Source organism: Lynx canadensis, chromosome B3 (assembly GCF_007474595.2).
Source record: "Lynx canadensis isolate LIC74 chromosome B3, mLynCan4.pri.v2, whole genome shotgun sequence".
In the NCBI taxonomy this organism is placed as follows: domain Eukaryota; kingdom Metazoa; phylum Chordata; class Mammalia; order Carnivora; family Felidae; genus Lynx; species Lynx canadensis.
The window spans coordinates 99,801,567-99,815,988 of NC_044308.2; the positions used below are offsets into that span (position 1 = coordinate 99,801,567).

A 14,422-nucleotide genomic window follows, 5' to 3' on the forward strand; every position below is an offset into this window, starting at 1 on the left:
CACATGAGTTGAACAGGTCCTTGTGTAAGTCTCCTCCTATCTTCCCACTGGAGTATTTCCTGTTTCCTTGTTGATTAAAAGTTTCTCTTTCATTGTTGTCTCCAAACATGCAACATTTCACAAATGAGGCTTTATTCTGGGCTAATAAAAGGACAGAAAGCAGGCAGAAGAAAAAAAAGGAAAACCAGAGAAAAGAGAATCTCTGTGTTTATGGAAACGTGGTGACCCTCTTTGTAAAAGATTTGGTGGCCTGGATTTGTCCCATGTCAGCTCTTCCTCTGTACAGCCTGGCAGGGTCCTGGAAACCCCAGCCCTGCAGCATCACAGCAAGTAGAGCAGCCTTCAGGGACTTAGACGCCTCTCCCAGAAGCACTCGCTTCCACTGAGCCTTCAGGTCGACCTTGCACCTTCCAAACTCCTTACTTATTCCTGTCAGTGGCAGTGGTCTTTGCTGCTTGTAATTGTACCAAAAATGAATATTCCAAGCCAAGTTGCCATGTTCCTAAAAAATTAATGTTTCTAAAGTGAGGTAAGTGAATTTATTTCTACCATCAGCCTTTCAGTGTCATAATGGGATGTTTTTCTTTAAAACAGTATCGTGCTTACTATGGAGCATTTAAAGCGGTCAATGAGGAAAACGGCACCTTTGAAGAAATGGAAGACCTCCGAGCCTTGCGTTTTCTATCTGTAATCTCCATTGTGGACCCTTGGATTTTCATAATTTTCAGAACACCGGTATTTCGGATGTCTTTTCACAAGATTTTCATAAGGCCTCTTATGTACAGAAATTGGTATAGCAATTCGTGCCGAACTAACATGGAGTCCAGTCTGTGACAGTATTTTACCATCCAGTCTCTGGTAAGCTGAGGAATATGTCACATCTTCTGTCAAAGAACCATGATTTAAAAAAAAAAAAAATTTACAATTTAAAAGCTATCTCCCATAACAAAACATCTAAATGTGTTTTCAGAAGTATTTGATAACATCTTTAACAATCCGTGGTCACTCTAGTCATGAACCAGTTCAGTCGATTTTTTCATCTTGAGTTATGAACAGCAACTACAATTTCATGTAGTGTAACCAACGTTAACAGTCTTCAAGCGAGGATATTAATTGTTCCAACATTTGGGCGTGGCGTCCCTAATGTTTTAGAGAGAATAATGACACTTCTGGGTGTTTATTTGGATTCCGGTAGAAGCACCATTATTTACAATTATGTGATGTGTGTTCTTAAAATTTCTTATCCTATTCATTTCTGGTGAAACCTGATTTGTTTATTTTGTATCCTAATTGCCTGAATTATAGATGCTCTGCAGAGAAGTGAGGTGGGAAGTACAGCCAGGTCAGGGTTTGGACAGGCCTTTGCCAGCCACCCTCTGGAATGGTGCTCACTGCTTCATGTGGAGAGGTGGTCCATAAATAAGTAGACATGAGGCAAGATGTGACTGTGGTCCCCAGCCTAGAGAAGAAAAACTAGTTTTTATCTTTTGAAGTCTAGTATTCAGGTAGGGATGTCAGTAGGAATCGAAATTTGGGAGTGGGTTATAAAATGTTTCAATTTTTGGAAACTTCATTTTATATGTTTATCATATTGATGGATTCTTTGCGGGAGGGATTTATGTTTCTTTGAAAAATGGTGACATATGACTTCCCAGAGAGTCGTGTTCACTGCGTTTGGCTGTGTGAAGCAGCAGGGCATTTGGCACAGAGAAAAGCCCACCCAAGACTCCCCTAACCTCAATTGAGGATCATGTCAACAACCTTAACATCCACCTATTAACAGCCATATTTTGCTCTTTGTGGGAACTGTAAGATCATATTGAGGTCCCTGAGAGCTATGCTTTCAAAACTGGAGCAGGATGTGGCTCAGATGGAGCACAAGTGAGCACTTTAATCGTATGTTTAAATGTTTACAAAGGTTAGCAACACTATGGCCAAAAGGGAAATGTGGGGGAAATATGGTTGCAGCTAATAAGCCAAACAAAAACCTCTAAATCCAGCTTGTAGGTAAGAACTTGCACTTTTGGTAAAAGAACACTTGGGGGCTGTCAGAGAGGTTTCGTCACCTCTAGGGTCCTTTTGTACCCCAACACGCTCAGAGACTCTGAGCTGGAAATCTGGCTACATTTGAATAGTCCCAAGATCCCCACTCAGCCATCCCTTCCAAAGACAAGAGTGTTTGTCTTATTTCCAGTTTAGCAGCAACCCCATTTTTCATCTCTGGTTTATCTCAGAGATGTATTAACCTGGATATATATGTGTGTTTGTTTGTTTTTGGTATAGCAGAACTGTGAAATGACCAAATTAGGAATATACAAGTTGTAATTTGAGAGGATGACTTCATGAAAAATGCATTTGTTCTCAAGTTTAACTTTCATTTGTATATTTAATGGGTAAATACATGTGTGTTTTATTTTCAGAGGAGATGCCTCTTTTTTTAATTTTTTTTATGTTTATTTATTTCTGAGACAGAGAGAGACAGAGCATGAGCAGGGGGAGGGGCAGAGAGAGAGGGAGACACAGAATCAGAAGCAGGCTCCAGACTCTGAGCTGTCAGCACAGAGCCCAACGCAGGGCTCGAACTCACAGACGGCGAAATCATGACCTGAGCTGAAGTCAGTCGCTCAACCGACTGAGCCACCCAGGCACCCCAGGAGATGCCTCTTTTATTGTGCTCTCCTTTTGGAAGGTGTGCTATAATAACTGTCAAGATAATTTGATAAGGTCTCACATGAATCAATAAACATAATTTTATAATATTTTGCAGAGGAAGTTTCTTTAAATGAAAGGAAGAGGTTTAGTTTTTTTTTTTTTTTTTTGAATAAACAGTTGCCAGTTGTATTTCTTTCTCCAGTGGTTTAATAGTGTGAATTTTTATATGCTCTTCTATTAGCATTTATATTAGTCTACACAAGTTTGCATAGCTTTATCCAGGGACTTAGTGATCCTTTCTGTTTAATACAAAGTCTAGATATACCATCATGATGAAATCCAAGTTAAGTTAGATGTCCATTCTTCAATGATCTTTTATTTCTTTTCGTTTATTCATTAGATCATTAAATAAGTCTTAATTGGCACATACATTGTGCCAGGCAATTGGTTAGGTGCTGAGGAAAAGAATACCTAAGACTCAGCCCTGGCCCATGAGTTTTTCATTGTTTAATAGGGCAGACAGTCATGTAAACAGTTACAATAGCGTTTAGAAGTCCCAGGAGTAAATGTGCACACACAGTCCAGTTAGAAGATGAGGTCTGAACTTGGGGTTGGGTGTGAGATATCAGGAGAACTTCTCCAGGACAAGATGCTTAAATCAAGTGTTGAAAGTGAGTAGGAAGTTTGGCTCTGACTGAATGCCGGACGAAGACCCCAAGAGATAGTTCACAGAAGAGGAACTGCATGTGGTTCATAAATGTAGAAAAATTTCCAACCTCATCCAAGAAATGCAAAATTAAAATGAAATTGTCAAGGACTAAACCAAAAAAAAAAAAATTGAGTCTCAATAACAGAGAAGCTTTTATTAAATAAGAGGAACGTGGCTGGTGAGTTTGTAAATTGACTACCTTTTCTGGATAGCAACCTGACAGCACATATCAAGAACCTAAAAGTGTTCTTTTCTACCATTCTAGTAATTCCACTCTAGAATTGCCTAGAATAAACAGAAGGGCTGTCTTGGCGATGTGCTAAACTCTTCTTTGTAACATTATTTACAATTGGAAAAAAATGAAAAGGAAACCATCTAAAGACCAAAACAAGGGTTAAACAAACTCTTCAGATATACTAGAGAGTTCACCTTTGAACGACACAGGTTTGAACTATGCGGGTTCACTTATTTGTGGGGTTTTCTTCTCAACAAATATATTGGAAAAAATTTTTGGATGTTTGCAATAACTTGAAAAAAACCTCACAGTTAAACTGTGTAGACTAGAAATACAAAATAAATTTAAGAAAAAGTTATTATTGTAAGAATACAGTATGTAACACATATAACATACAAAGTATGTGTTAATTGACTGTTTATGTTATCTGTAAGGCTTCCAGTCAACAGTAGGCTATTGGTAGTTAAGTTCTGGGGGAGTCAAAAGTTACACACAAGTTTTTGACTATAGCTCCAGCTCCTTGTGTTCAAGGATCAATTGTATACACACACACAAACATGAGAATTACACAGTCATAAAAAAAGATGTTTTCAAATAATTCATAGAAGTTCAGAAGGAATCTTACAATGTAATATTAGATGAAAAAAGCATGATACAGATTTTTAGGTATGACCCATAAATATACGTGCATAGAAAATAGTTTGAAAAAATAAAGAATGAGAAGTGTGAACCACAGTTAACCTTTTAATATGGACTTTTCCCCATAATTCTTTGCATTTTCCAAGTTTTAAAATAAGGCCATGTTTCTTTTACATAAAATTATTTTTTTACAAAAATAACTAGAAATTGACCAAGCAAACATGGGGAATAGGCATGAAGGAAAAGCTTCCTATTTTTTTTTAATATTTATTTTTGAGAGAGAGAGACACTCTCCTGAGTGCAAGTGGGGGGAGGGGCAGATGGAGGGGGAGACAGGGAATCCCAAGTGGGCTCTGTGCTAACATCACAGTTTCACAGTTTTGTGAACTCGTGAAACACCAGATCATGACTTGAGCTGAAATCAAGTCAGACATTTAACCAACTGAGCCACCCAGGTGCCTTGGAAGAGCTTTCTAGTCTAAAGGAATAGTATGTGCAAAGCCACACAGTAAAGGAGTGTGGCATGTCCAGGCTTAGTTTGTAGCTCCATTTGGCAGAAGCTTGGGAATTGTGAGCAAAGGTGGCAAAAAAGCTGAAAAGAGAGGCAGGTTTTAAATCATATAGAGTGTTGGGTGCAGTGGTGGAGGGTTGGAGACCTTGAAGCCAGTGTGCAAACAGAGTAGAATATGAGGAAAATCATGCTGGTGCCATGCACTGTGGATGGGACAGATGGGGCACCAGATGGTGTGAGAGAGGGAGGCTGGGGCCCTAGGCGGTTGTACAGTCTGTGCACTCCACCAGAGCGCTGGCTAAGTGGATGGGTCTGAAATACAGCCCTGGGCCTGCTCACCTGGCTGTGGGCTGCATCAGCTCAGAGGAACGGGCTTTTTATGATCTTTCTACTTGGAGGGGGACAAAGACGGTGTATGTGCAGGCCCGGGAGTGTCCTGTTGCCAAGGAGGGAGCACTGAACTCAAGATGAATCACACAGCTCTTTCATAGGTAGAGCTGACAGGAAGGATTACAACTTATGATTCAGTCATGCCTTTTGTTTTGCTTTCAGTGGTGTATCGGGCCATTTTCTGCTTCTTAGTTTCAGGATACTCAAGGGCAAGTTAGGAAAGGGGACAATTCTGAAAAAATTCCCCCTCACCCCTTCTTATTACATCCCCAGTTTATCTGGACAGAGGATTGCAGCTACTGATTCCAACAAAGTTTCTGAGCTACCTGTGGATTTTAATTACATACTACCCAGCCAAGTTAATAAAAGGCCACCTATTAGGACTGTTAATTTAGTTCCAATAATCAGTCAGAGGCTGACTGGGCCAGGTGTTCTTGAAACTTTAGGGGAGAGAGGAGGAATCCCACAAATAATAAGCACTTGGATGACTTCAGACACTCCCTAGCCACACAGCCAGCTTGCTCATTTAACTGAAGGTCTCCGTGCTCCAGGCCAGTGCTTGTCAAAGCATGGCCCTGGAGCGGAGCATCAGTACCACCCCGTACTTGTCCAGCCCCACCTCACACTTACTGAATCAGAGTCTCTTGGGGTGGGCCCCAACAAACTATGCTTTAACATGCTCTTTGGGTGATTCTCATGGGTGGTCAAGTTTGAGAACTACTGCTCCAGGCAACAAGGTAAGGGGGGTGGGGGGGAAGACAAAATATGCAGAAGACTCCATGATGTTTCTCCTACCTCTGATTCTCAGATCTTTTCCGTTGTGGGTCATCCCTCACACTTGACTCCATTTTATCTGTAATGTTCTTAAGGCTGTTAGAACATTTACATGCAGGCAGCCATCACATACCCTTTCCAATGCTCACTACTGATGGCGTTGATGAGCCTTTGGCCCCAGAGAGATAGAGGTACTCCCTTAGATATGCTGCTTCTTAACCTCCTGCAGGTGCACCTTGGGGCTAAGGCTGTGAGTTGTTCTGTTGTGAAAGAAAACCAACTAAAGGGCATTCATTCACAGAAATGTTATCAGAGATTATATGTAAAGGTGGGCTTTCATTTGGGATTTAAAGATATTTTTTAGCTCTCCATAGAATAGAAATCTCCAGTAAAATATGTATAACTATTTTTAAAGTTTTGTAATTTATACTTTTTGAATATTTTAAAAAATACATCATACTCTATCTTCTCTCCTAGGTTTTAAAAGATGTGAGGACTAGATATTTTCCTATTTTTCTCTTTTTTCCCCTAATAACTAACATGTACTATAGAAGGGCTATAAATATGTGTTGAATAAAAGGTGCTCTCTCCCATGATTTCCCAAAAACATAAGTAATATTCAATAAGAGGCTGCTGTAACTTGATCAAAGAGTCCTCTATATCTGAGAGGAATGTTCTCATTCCAGCATACAAGAATTTTTCTCTTAGGCCATGCAAAGATGAAAATAATAAATGCAGGAAAAAATATTTTTGCTCCATATTTTCCTACTGTCTCAGATTGTGGAAATTAATGCGTTTCAGTTTTATCCAGGGAATAGCAAGCTGTAATTAATAAAATTAACAACGTATGGGACACCTGGGTGGCTCAGTTGGTTGGGCGTGTGACTTCAGCTCAGGTCATGATCTCACAGTTCATGAGTTCAAGCCCCACGTTGGGCTCTGTGCTGACAGCTCAGAGCCTGAACCTACTTCGGATCCTGTGTCTCCTTCTCTCTCCGTGCCCCTCCACATCTTGTGCTCTGTCTCCTTCTCTCTCTCTCTCTCTCCCTCTCTCTCTCTCTCTCTCTCTCTCTCTCAAAAATCAATAAACGTTACAAAAATTTCTTTAATTTAAATTAAATTAACAATGTAAAAAGTTTATTAGGCAATGTTAAAATTGTAAAAACAATTTTGCCTCACTGGAGTAGAGTGTTTCCTGCCCATCTCTTAATTCCTCTCATGAGTGAGGCTGGATTTGCCAATGTGGCTATTTCCAGTACTGCCTGCGGGTGGAGCAAAGCTGAGCTCACAGATAAAGTGTGGTAAAGTAATTAGGGTTTGCTGTCCCTGCCTTTGCACAACTCTCTAATTTGTTGAAACAAATCACAGGTCTCACCCGATATCCACTACGTGAAGATTGACTCTTTCAGACAACTTTTAAATCTGTATGTACTTGGAGTCAGTCCAGTCTTAAAAATTTTTGCAATGAACGGATTCAGAATCCATCATGCTCTGGTTACAGAGCATGGTCAAATATAGGGAGAGTAGGAAATAAACTTGATTTTTTTTTTCTTTTTGCTACTGAATTGCTAAAACCAATGAGAATAAAGCATAGTCAAGTCCAATCTGATAAGAATGTGTATTTTAAGTCACCTTAGAGGGCCTTCTACTGATTCTTAATTCATAAGAAGTTCTTAGAATCCAATTGAAAACATAGGACAAATTAGAAGTTAAAAATAATACAACGTAGTGCAAATGTTACTAAGTGCTGCGGTTTATGGCATAGATTTGAACTCATCAAGTCCCAAATCAAAGACAATTGATGTTTAAGATTAGTCTAGTGGCACATTGTATTGACACTAGGTAAACAATGACATTGGTAGCTTGCCAACATCAATTTCTTATCAGTACAAAATAGGATATGAAAACAGTAAGTGCCATGCAACATTAAATAATTCATGGTGAATTTGGAAGGACTTCTTTAATTTCTTCCAATTGAAAGCCCACCCAGTTTATCCAATGGATATGAAAATTTGATTAGAAGGGGCACATGCACGCCAATGTTTATAGCAGCACTATCGACAATAGCCAAAGTATGGAAAGAACCCAACTGTCCACTGTCTGGTGAATGGATAAAGAAGATGTGGAATATATACAATGGAATATTATTCAGCAATGAAAAAGAATGAAATCTTGCCATTTGCAACAACATGGGTGGAACTGGAGGGTATTATGCTAAGTGAAAAAGATATCATCAGATAAAGATTATCGTAAGTCAGAGAAAGATATCGTAAGATTTCACTCATGTGGAATTTAAGAAACAAAACAGATGAACATAGGGGAAGGGAAGCAAAAATAAGATACAAACAGAGAGGGAAACAAACCATAAAAGATTCTTAAATGCAGAGAACAAACTGAGGGTTGCTGGAGGTGTTGGGGGGGGATGGGCTAAATGGGTGATGGGCATTAAGGAGAGCACTTACTGGGATGAGTACTGGGTGTTCTATGTAAGTGATGAATCACTAAATTCTATTCCTGAAATAATTATTATACTATATGTTAACTAACTTGGATTTAAATTTTTAAAAAAATGGAAAAAAAATAAAAATAAAGCCCATCCAGGGAATTCTAAATTTAAAAAAGTGCAATCAGTGATTTACTAATCCAAAATAAAATGACCCCAAAAAGCTAAAATGGGACCAAAAATATATCTTTAAAATGTGAATGAAAGTAATATCAGGCAAAATAGAATTTAAGGCAATAAAAGTTTTAAATGGTTAAGTGGTTAAAAAGTCTACTTGGGGCTGTAAATTACAATCAGTAGTGAATACCTTACAGCCTGGACTTATTCTGATAAAATAATATGACAATAAAAATACAAAGAAAAAAGCACTGGAAACATGAGAAATGAAAAAATCACTAATTTTTTGGAGTAATTTTTTGGCATGGATGATTTTCATGCCTTCCCCCCCATCAAAGGTAGATCAAATAGACAAAAAGACATTTGTTTAAATATATCTATATTTCTGGTGCCACATAACTCAAAACTCGGATTTATATTCATTAGGAAGAGTATATTTAGGTTGGTCTGTTTTTAAGCATCGACTCTGATACAGACTTAAAATTCACTTTTGGGGTCTTAAAGGCACCTTAAGAAAGATAAAAATTGGTTCTCCAGAGCCACTAAAACAGGCTCAACAAGAAGCTTGTGTGACTGTGGAAGAGACATGCCTTATGTAAAGCAGTGTTGTGGGCAGAGAAAATGAACAGTGTTTCAAACATGAGGGCTAAACTCAGTCCTAGGGAATAGAATCTCCAGGGGCGCCTGGGTGACTCAGTCGGTTAAGTGTCCGACTTCGGCTCAGGTCGTGATCTCGCAGTCTGTGAGTTGGAGCCCTGTGTCAGGCTCTGTGCTACAGCTCAGAGCCTGGAGCCTGCTTCAGACTCTGTGTCTCTGCCCCTGCCCCACTAGTGCTCACTCGCGCTCTCTCTCCCTCAAAAATAAAATAAACATTAAAAAGAGTTTTTTTAAAGAGTCTCTGATGGTTAGATGTTAGTTTGTAATTTAGCTGCTTTGTGATCTGTATACTGGGCAGAATTCTGTATACTGTGATCCAGGATGAGTATCAGTCAGGATTTTTTTTGTTGAATAATGGTTGGCGATTCTCCAAAGCAACAGGGGACAAGCCAACTGGTGATTTATATCATTGGAATGGCAGCTTCTGATAGAGCTGCCAGTGATCCCTGTCTTGGTGTATATGCTTTTGTGTAATCTCTTCCCCTCAAGTATGAGCTGGACCTAAAAACTTGCTTCTAATGAATAGAATACAGCGAAAAACATCTGGGATGTTACACTCTGGATTAGGTGACAAAAAAGACTGGCTTCTGCCTTGCTTGTTTGCTCTAATGGAAGCCAGCTGCTATACTGTGAGAGGCTCACAAGGCAAAAAACTGAGGGAGGTCACCCAGCCAACAGCCAGCAAGTTGCTGACGCCCTCAGCGCACTAGCCCACAAGGAAGTGAATCCTGCAATCACGTGAGCATTGCTAGAAGTGGAGCCTTTGGAGTCCAGCCTTGAGGTAGTTACAGCCGCAGAAACACCTTGACTACAGCCTCGTGAGAGACCCAGAGGACCCAGCTATGCCATACCCGGATTCCTGACCCACGGAAACCGTGAGAAAAAGTGGTTTTTTTTTGTTTTTTTAAGCTGCTAAATTTGGGAGTAATTTTTTTCAGCATAGATAACTCATACAGTCATTACTGTTAAATTAATGGATATCCAATTACATAAAAATCCATAGCATATTTTACAGATAAATGTGATACATGGTATAGCTACAAGCCTTGATATATTAGGTATAAGGAAAATCTCAACAAACGTAAGAAAGGAGAAATTAATGAGCCCTTCTCTGGTACGTTTTAAGTTGCAACAAAAAAAAAAAACCTCTTTACTTGGAAGTGTTTCTTCTTTTGCATATGATACATGCTAAATGGTGCATAAACATGCACATACAATTTAAATAATAATTATAAAATGAATATCCATGGAGACACCATGCAGGTCAAGAAATAGAACATTGCTGGTACCAGAAGCCCCCTGTGTGCCTTTCCCTGATCCCGGCTCCAAAAGTAAACATTATTCTGCCTTTGGAGATGACCATGTTTTGGCTTTTCTTTATTTTAGCACCTATGTGTGTATCATAATACATGTACCCTTTTGCATCTTTCTCTCTAGCTTAGCAATATGTCTCAGGTGCAGAGGTGAGGACGGGGATTCAGGTGTATGTGATTTGTGGAGCTCGTGCGCTCAGGAGAAAGGTAGTGAAGGAAGCAGGACAGGGAGAGGAGCTAAGCAAGGACGAGGTGTCAGCTTCAGCCTGATCCCCAAGGGAGCTCTGGAGGATGGAAAGGGCCAGAGTGTTGGTCCCGCTGGGATACTTGGGACAGCATGTCATAAAATGTCTTCGGCCAGGGTGTACTGGGGATACCCTTTTGGCCAAGGATGATTGTCCAGAGCAGGGGCCAACTGCAAGCTATTAGCAACCAATACAGGAGCTGAGGGATAGAGCTCTGGCCTGGGATAGGGGATCTGGACAGCACCCACTATATATTCTGTTTGAGATTCAGCTTTGCTGTATGTGTATGTGCAATTCATACATTTTTGTGGCCAAATAGTATTCTATCGTATGACTGTATCATATGTTGTTAGTGAACTTTTGGGTTTCCGGATTTATCTATTACAAATAGTACCGCTTTGACTATTCCTATCATGTATTGTGTTGGATACATTGCGTTGGCACATACCTAGGAGTGGGATGGCAGGGTTACAGGGTATGTGCATCTTTGATTTTGCTATATTGTAAAATTGTTTTCCAACTCACACCACCAGCAGCATTGTTTGGTAGCTTCCATTGCTATACTTGTAAATTTGGACTTGATAGGTTTTAGCCAGTCTGGTGAGTTTGTAAATGGTATCTCATTGAGGTTTCAACATGTTTTCCTTCTTGATAATAATGATGGACACATTTTCATACATTTATTGGTTCTTTGGAAGTTCTCTTCTAAAACTTTTATTCAAGTTTTTTGCCTAGATTTTTTTTTATAAAATGTCTGTCTTATTGATTTGAAGATGTCTGACCGCTTTGTCAGTTCTGTGTGTTGCAAAAATCTTCCCTTCTATAATCCCTCTTTCAGTCTCTTTATGCTGACTTAAAAAATTTTTTTTTAATGTTTATATATTTTTTAGAGAGAGACAGACAGACAATGCAACCAGGAGAGGGGCAGAGAGAGACACACAGGATCCAAAGCAGGCTCCAGGCTCTGAGCTGTCAGCACAGAGCCTGATGTGGGGCTTGAACCCACGAACCATGAGATCGTGACCTGAGCTGAAGTCGGAAGCTTAACAGACTGAGCCACCCAGGCACCTCTTAGTGAATAGAAGTTTTCATTTTATTTGAATCTAGTATACTAAGCTTTTATTTCATGGTTAAGATTTTAATGTCTTATTTGAGAATTTTTTTTCCTAACCTGGAATCGTTTTTCTGTGTTATGTATCTTTCTATGGAAAGATTTTTCTGTCTTATTTTACATAAGCTTTATAGTTTTGTCCTTTACTCTTGGATTTTAATCAATCTGTAATTTATTTTGTGCATGGTATGATGCAGATAACTAATTTTGTATTTTTACCATGTAAATAACGCAGTTGTCTCCAAATGAACTTTTTACTGAAAAGTGCTCTCTCCTCATTGATATTAAATGTCATCACTGTCACATAGCACATTTCCAGATTTGTATGCCCACTTGTAGTCTCTGTACTATTACATTGGCCTGTTGTCTTAGTTACTTAGTAGTTTTATCATACCTGGTACATTCAGTCCTCCCACCTAGTTTTTGGTGGGTTTTTTTGTTTGCTTTTTTTTTTTTTTTTTTTTTTTTTGAGAGCACAAGCGGGAGAAGGGCAGAGAGGGAGACACAGAATCGGAAGCAAGTTCCAGGCTTTGAGCTGTTAGCGCAGAGCCCGATGGAGGGCTCAAACTCACCAACCGTGAGATCATGATCTGAACCGAAGTCAGATGCTCAACCAACTGAGCCAGCCAGGCACCCCCACCTGGTTCTTTTTGAAGTGGGCCCTGTTATGTTAACCTTACTTCTTTGTGTTTCCATAAAATTTTTTTTTTAAGTTTATTTATTTATTTTGAGAGAGCGAGCAAGACAGGAGGGGCAGAGAGAGAGGGAGAGAGAGAATCTGTGCTATCAACATGGAGCCTGGAGGGGCTTGAACTCACAAACTGCAAGATCATGACCCGAGCTGAAACCAAGAGTCAGATGCTTAACCAGCTGAGCCACCCAGGTGCCCCTCCATATAAACTTTTAAATAAGCTTGCCAAGTTCCACCAAAAACAAAAAACAAAAAAAAACTGTTGTTGTTTTTTTTAATCAAGATTGTACTGGCTGGATCTATTGACTAAATTGGTTTATCTCCCAATTTACTTAGGTTTCCTCCTTAATTCCTTATCAAGGTTTTAACTTTTATTAAAGTATAATACACATACAGAGAAGTGTGCAGACTATGAGTAGAGGAGGGAATGAATTTTTACAAAGTAAACACACCTAAGTAACCAGCTCTCAGACCCAGAAACAGAATACCATCAGACTCTCAGATCCTTGCTGTATGGAAGTGTTGAATCACTAAATTGTACAGCTGAAACTTATATTACCCTGTATGTTAACTGACTGGAATTTAAAAAAAAAGAAAAGAAAGAAATGCAAATTTGGGGGCCAGATCCCAGAACTACTGAATCCGAACTTGTAGTGGTAGATTCTGAGAACCTGTGTCTTAACAACCTGTCCAGGGATTTTTTTTTCAATTAGATTATAGTTGAAGCACAATGTTATATTAGTTTCAGGTGTACAGCAGCGATTTATCTCCTTTTTTTTAAATTTTTTTAACGTTTATTTATTTATTTATTTATTTATTTATTTTTTAACATTTATTTATTTTTGAGACAGAGAGAGAGAGAGAGAGAGAGCATGAATAGGGGAGGGTCAGAGAAAGAGGGAGACACAGAATCCGAAACAGGCTCCAGGCTCTGAGCTGTCAGCCCAGAGCCCGACACGGGGCTCAAACCCACGGACCATGAGATCATGACCTGAGCAAAGTCGGATGCTTAACCGACTGAGCCACCCAGGCGCCCCAACGTTTATTTATTTTTGAGACAGAGAGAGACAGAGCATGAATAGGGGAGGGGCAGAGAGAGGGAGACACAGAATCCGAAACAGGCTCCAGGCTCTGAGCTGTCAGCACAGAGCCCGACGCGGGGCTCGAACTCACAGACCGTGAGATCGTGACCTGAGCTGAAGTCGGACACCCAACCGGCTGAGCCACCCAGGCGCCCCAATCTTCTTTATACCTTATGCTGTGTTCACCACCAGTGTGGTTACCCTCTGTCGCCATACAACACACTGACAATACCATTCGTGGACCATATTTCCTGTTCTGTGTCTTTTATTCCTGTGACAGAAATGCGCCCCAGAGTTTGAGAAACTTGGCTTTTATTCTTCCCTTGGGAAGGCAGATGTCCATGAAGGGTAGTCCGTGCTGAATCTGGAGTGGCATTTGTAGGGAAGCAATGACGCTTTCAGAGAGTATGTGCTGTAATTTGGTTCTATTTACAAAGGAGACCAGCGCAAAGCACGCTTTCATTAATGATTATGTATGGGGGAGAGTAGCATCAATCACGCAGTGCTGGCAAAGGGGGGGCTGGTGAGTCTTGATTTCCTACAGGGCCCTGCATCTTCAGAACAGTTGCTGTAACATTTTATACCATGGGCAGAGAGTAATCCACTTCCTCTTATTCAAGTGACAAGCATTTTTGGATTCTTTGATTTCAGTAGATCCATAAAGATGGAAAGAAAACCTATATAGGATACATAAGAGAGTATAGTCAAATGATAATGCTAATTCTTTGGATTCTGGGGTGTGTTAAAGGCTGAAATTATGGGCCCAAAATATAAGTGTTTCCAAAAATCTCCT

The 14,422-nt window shown here is 39.8% G+C and overlaps 1 protein-coding gene across 2 annotated transcripts in view; it reads left to right on the forward strand.

Moving 5' to 3' along the window:
• PTGDR (prostaglandin D2 receptor) overlaps positions 1–14,422 on the forward strand; it is a 60,407-nt gene that overhangs the window by 12,518 nt on the left and 33,467 nt on the right. Inside the window, exons 2-3 of one of the 2 annotated variants that reach the window (XM_030319101.1) lie at positions 595–858; positions 2,473–2,497. In XM_030319101.1, coding sequence (XP_030174961.1) covers positions 595–834 — 240 coding nt within the window. In that variant the 3' untranslated portion in view covers positions 835–858; positions 2,473–2,497. Of the gene's footprint in view, positions 1–594; positions 859–2,472; positions 2,498–14,422 lie in introns of those variants that run through there. The other variant, XM_030319100.1, reaches the window with a different exon arrangement.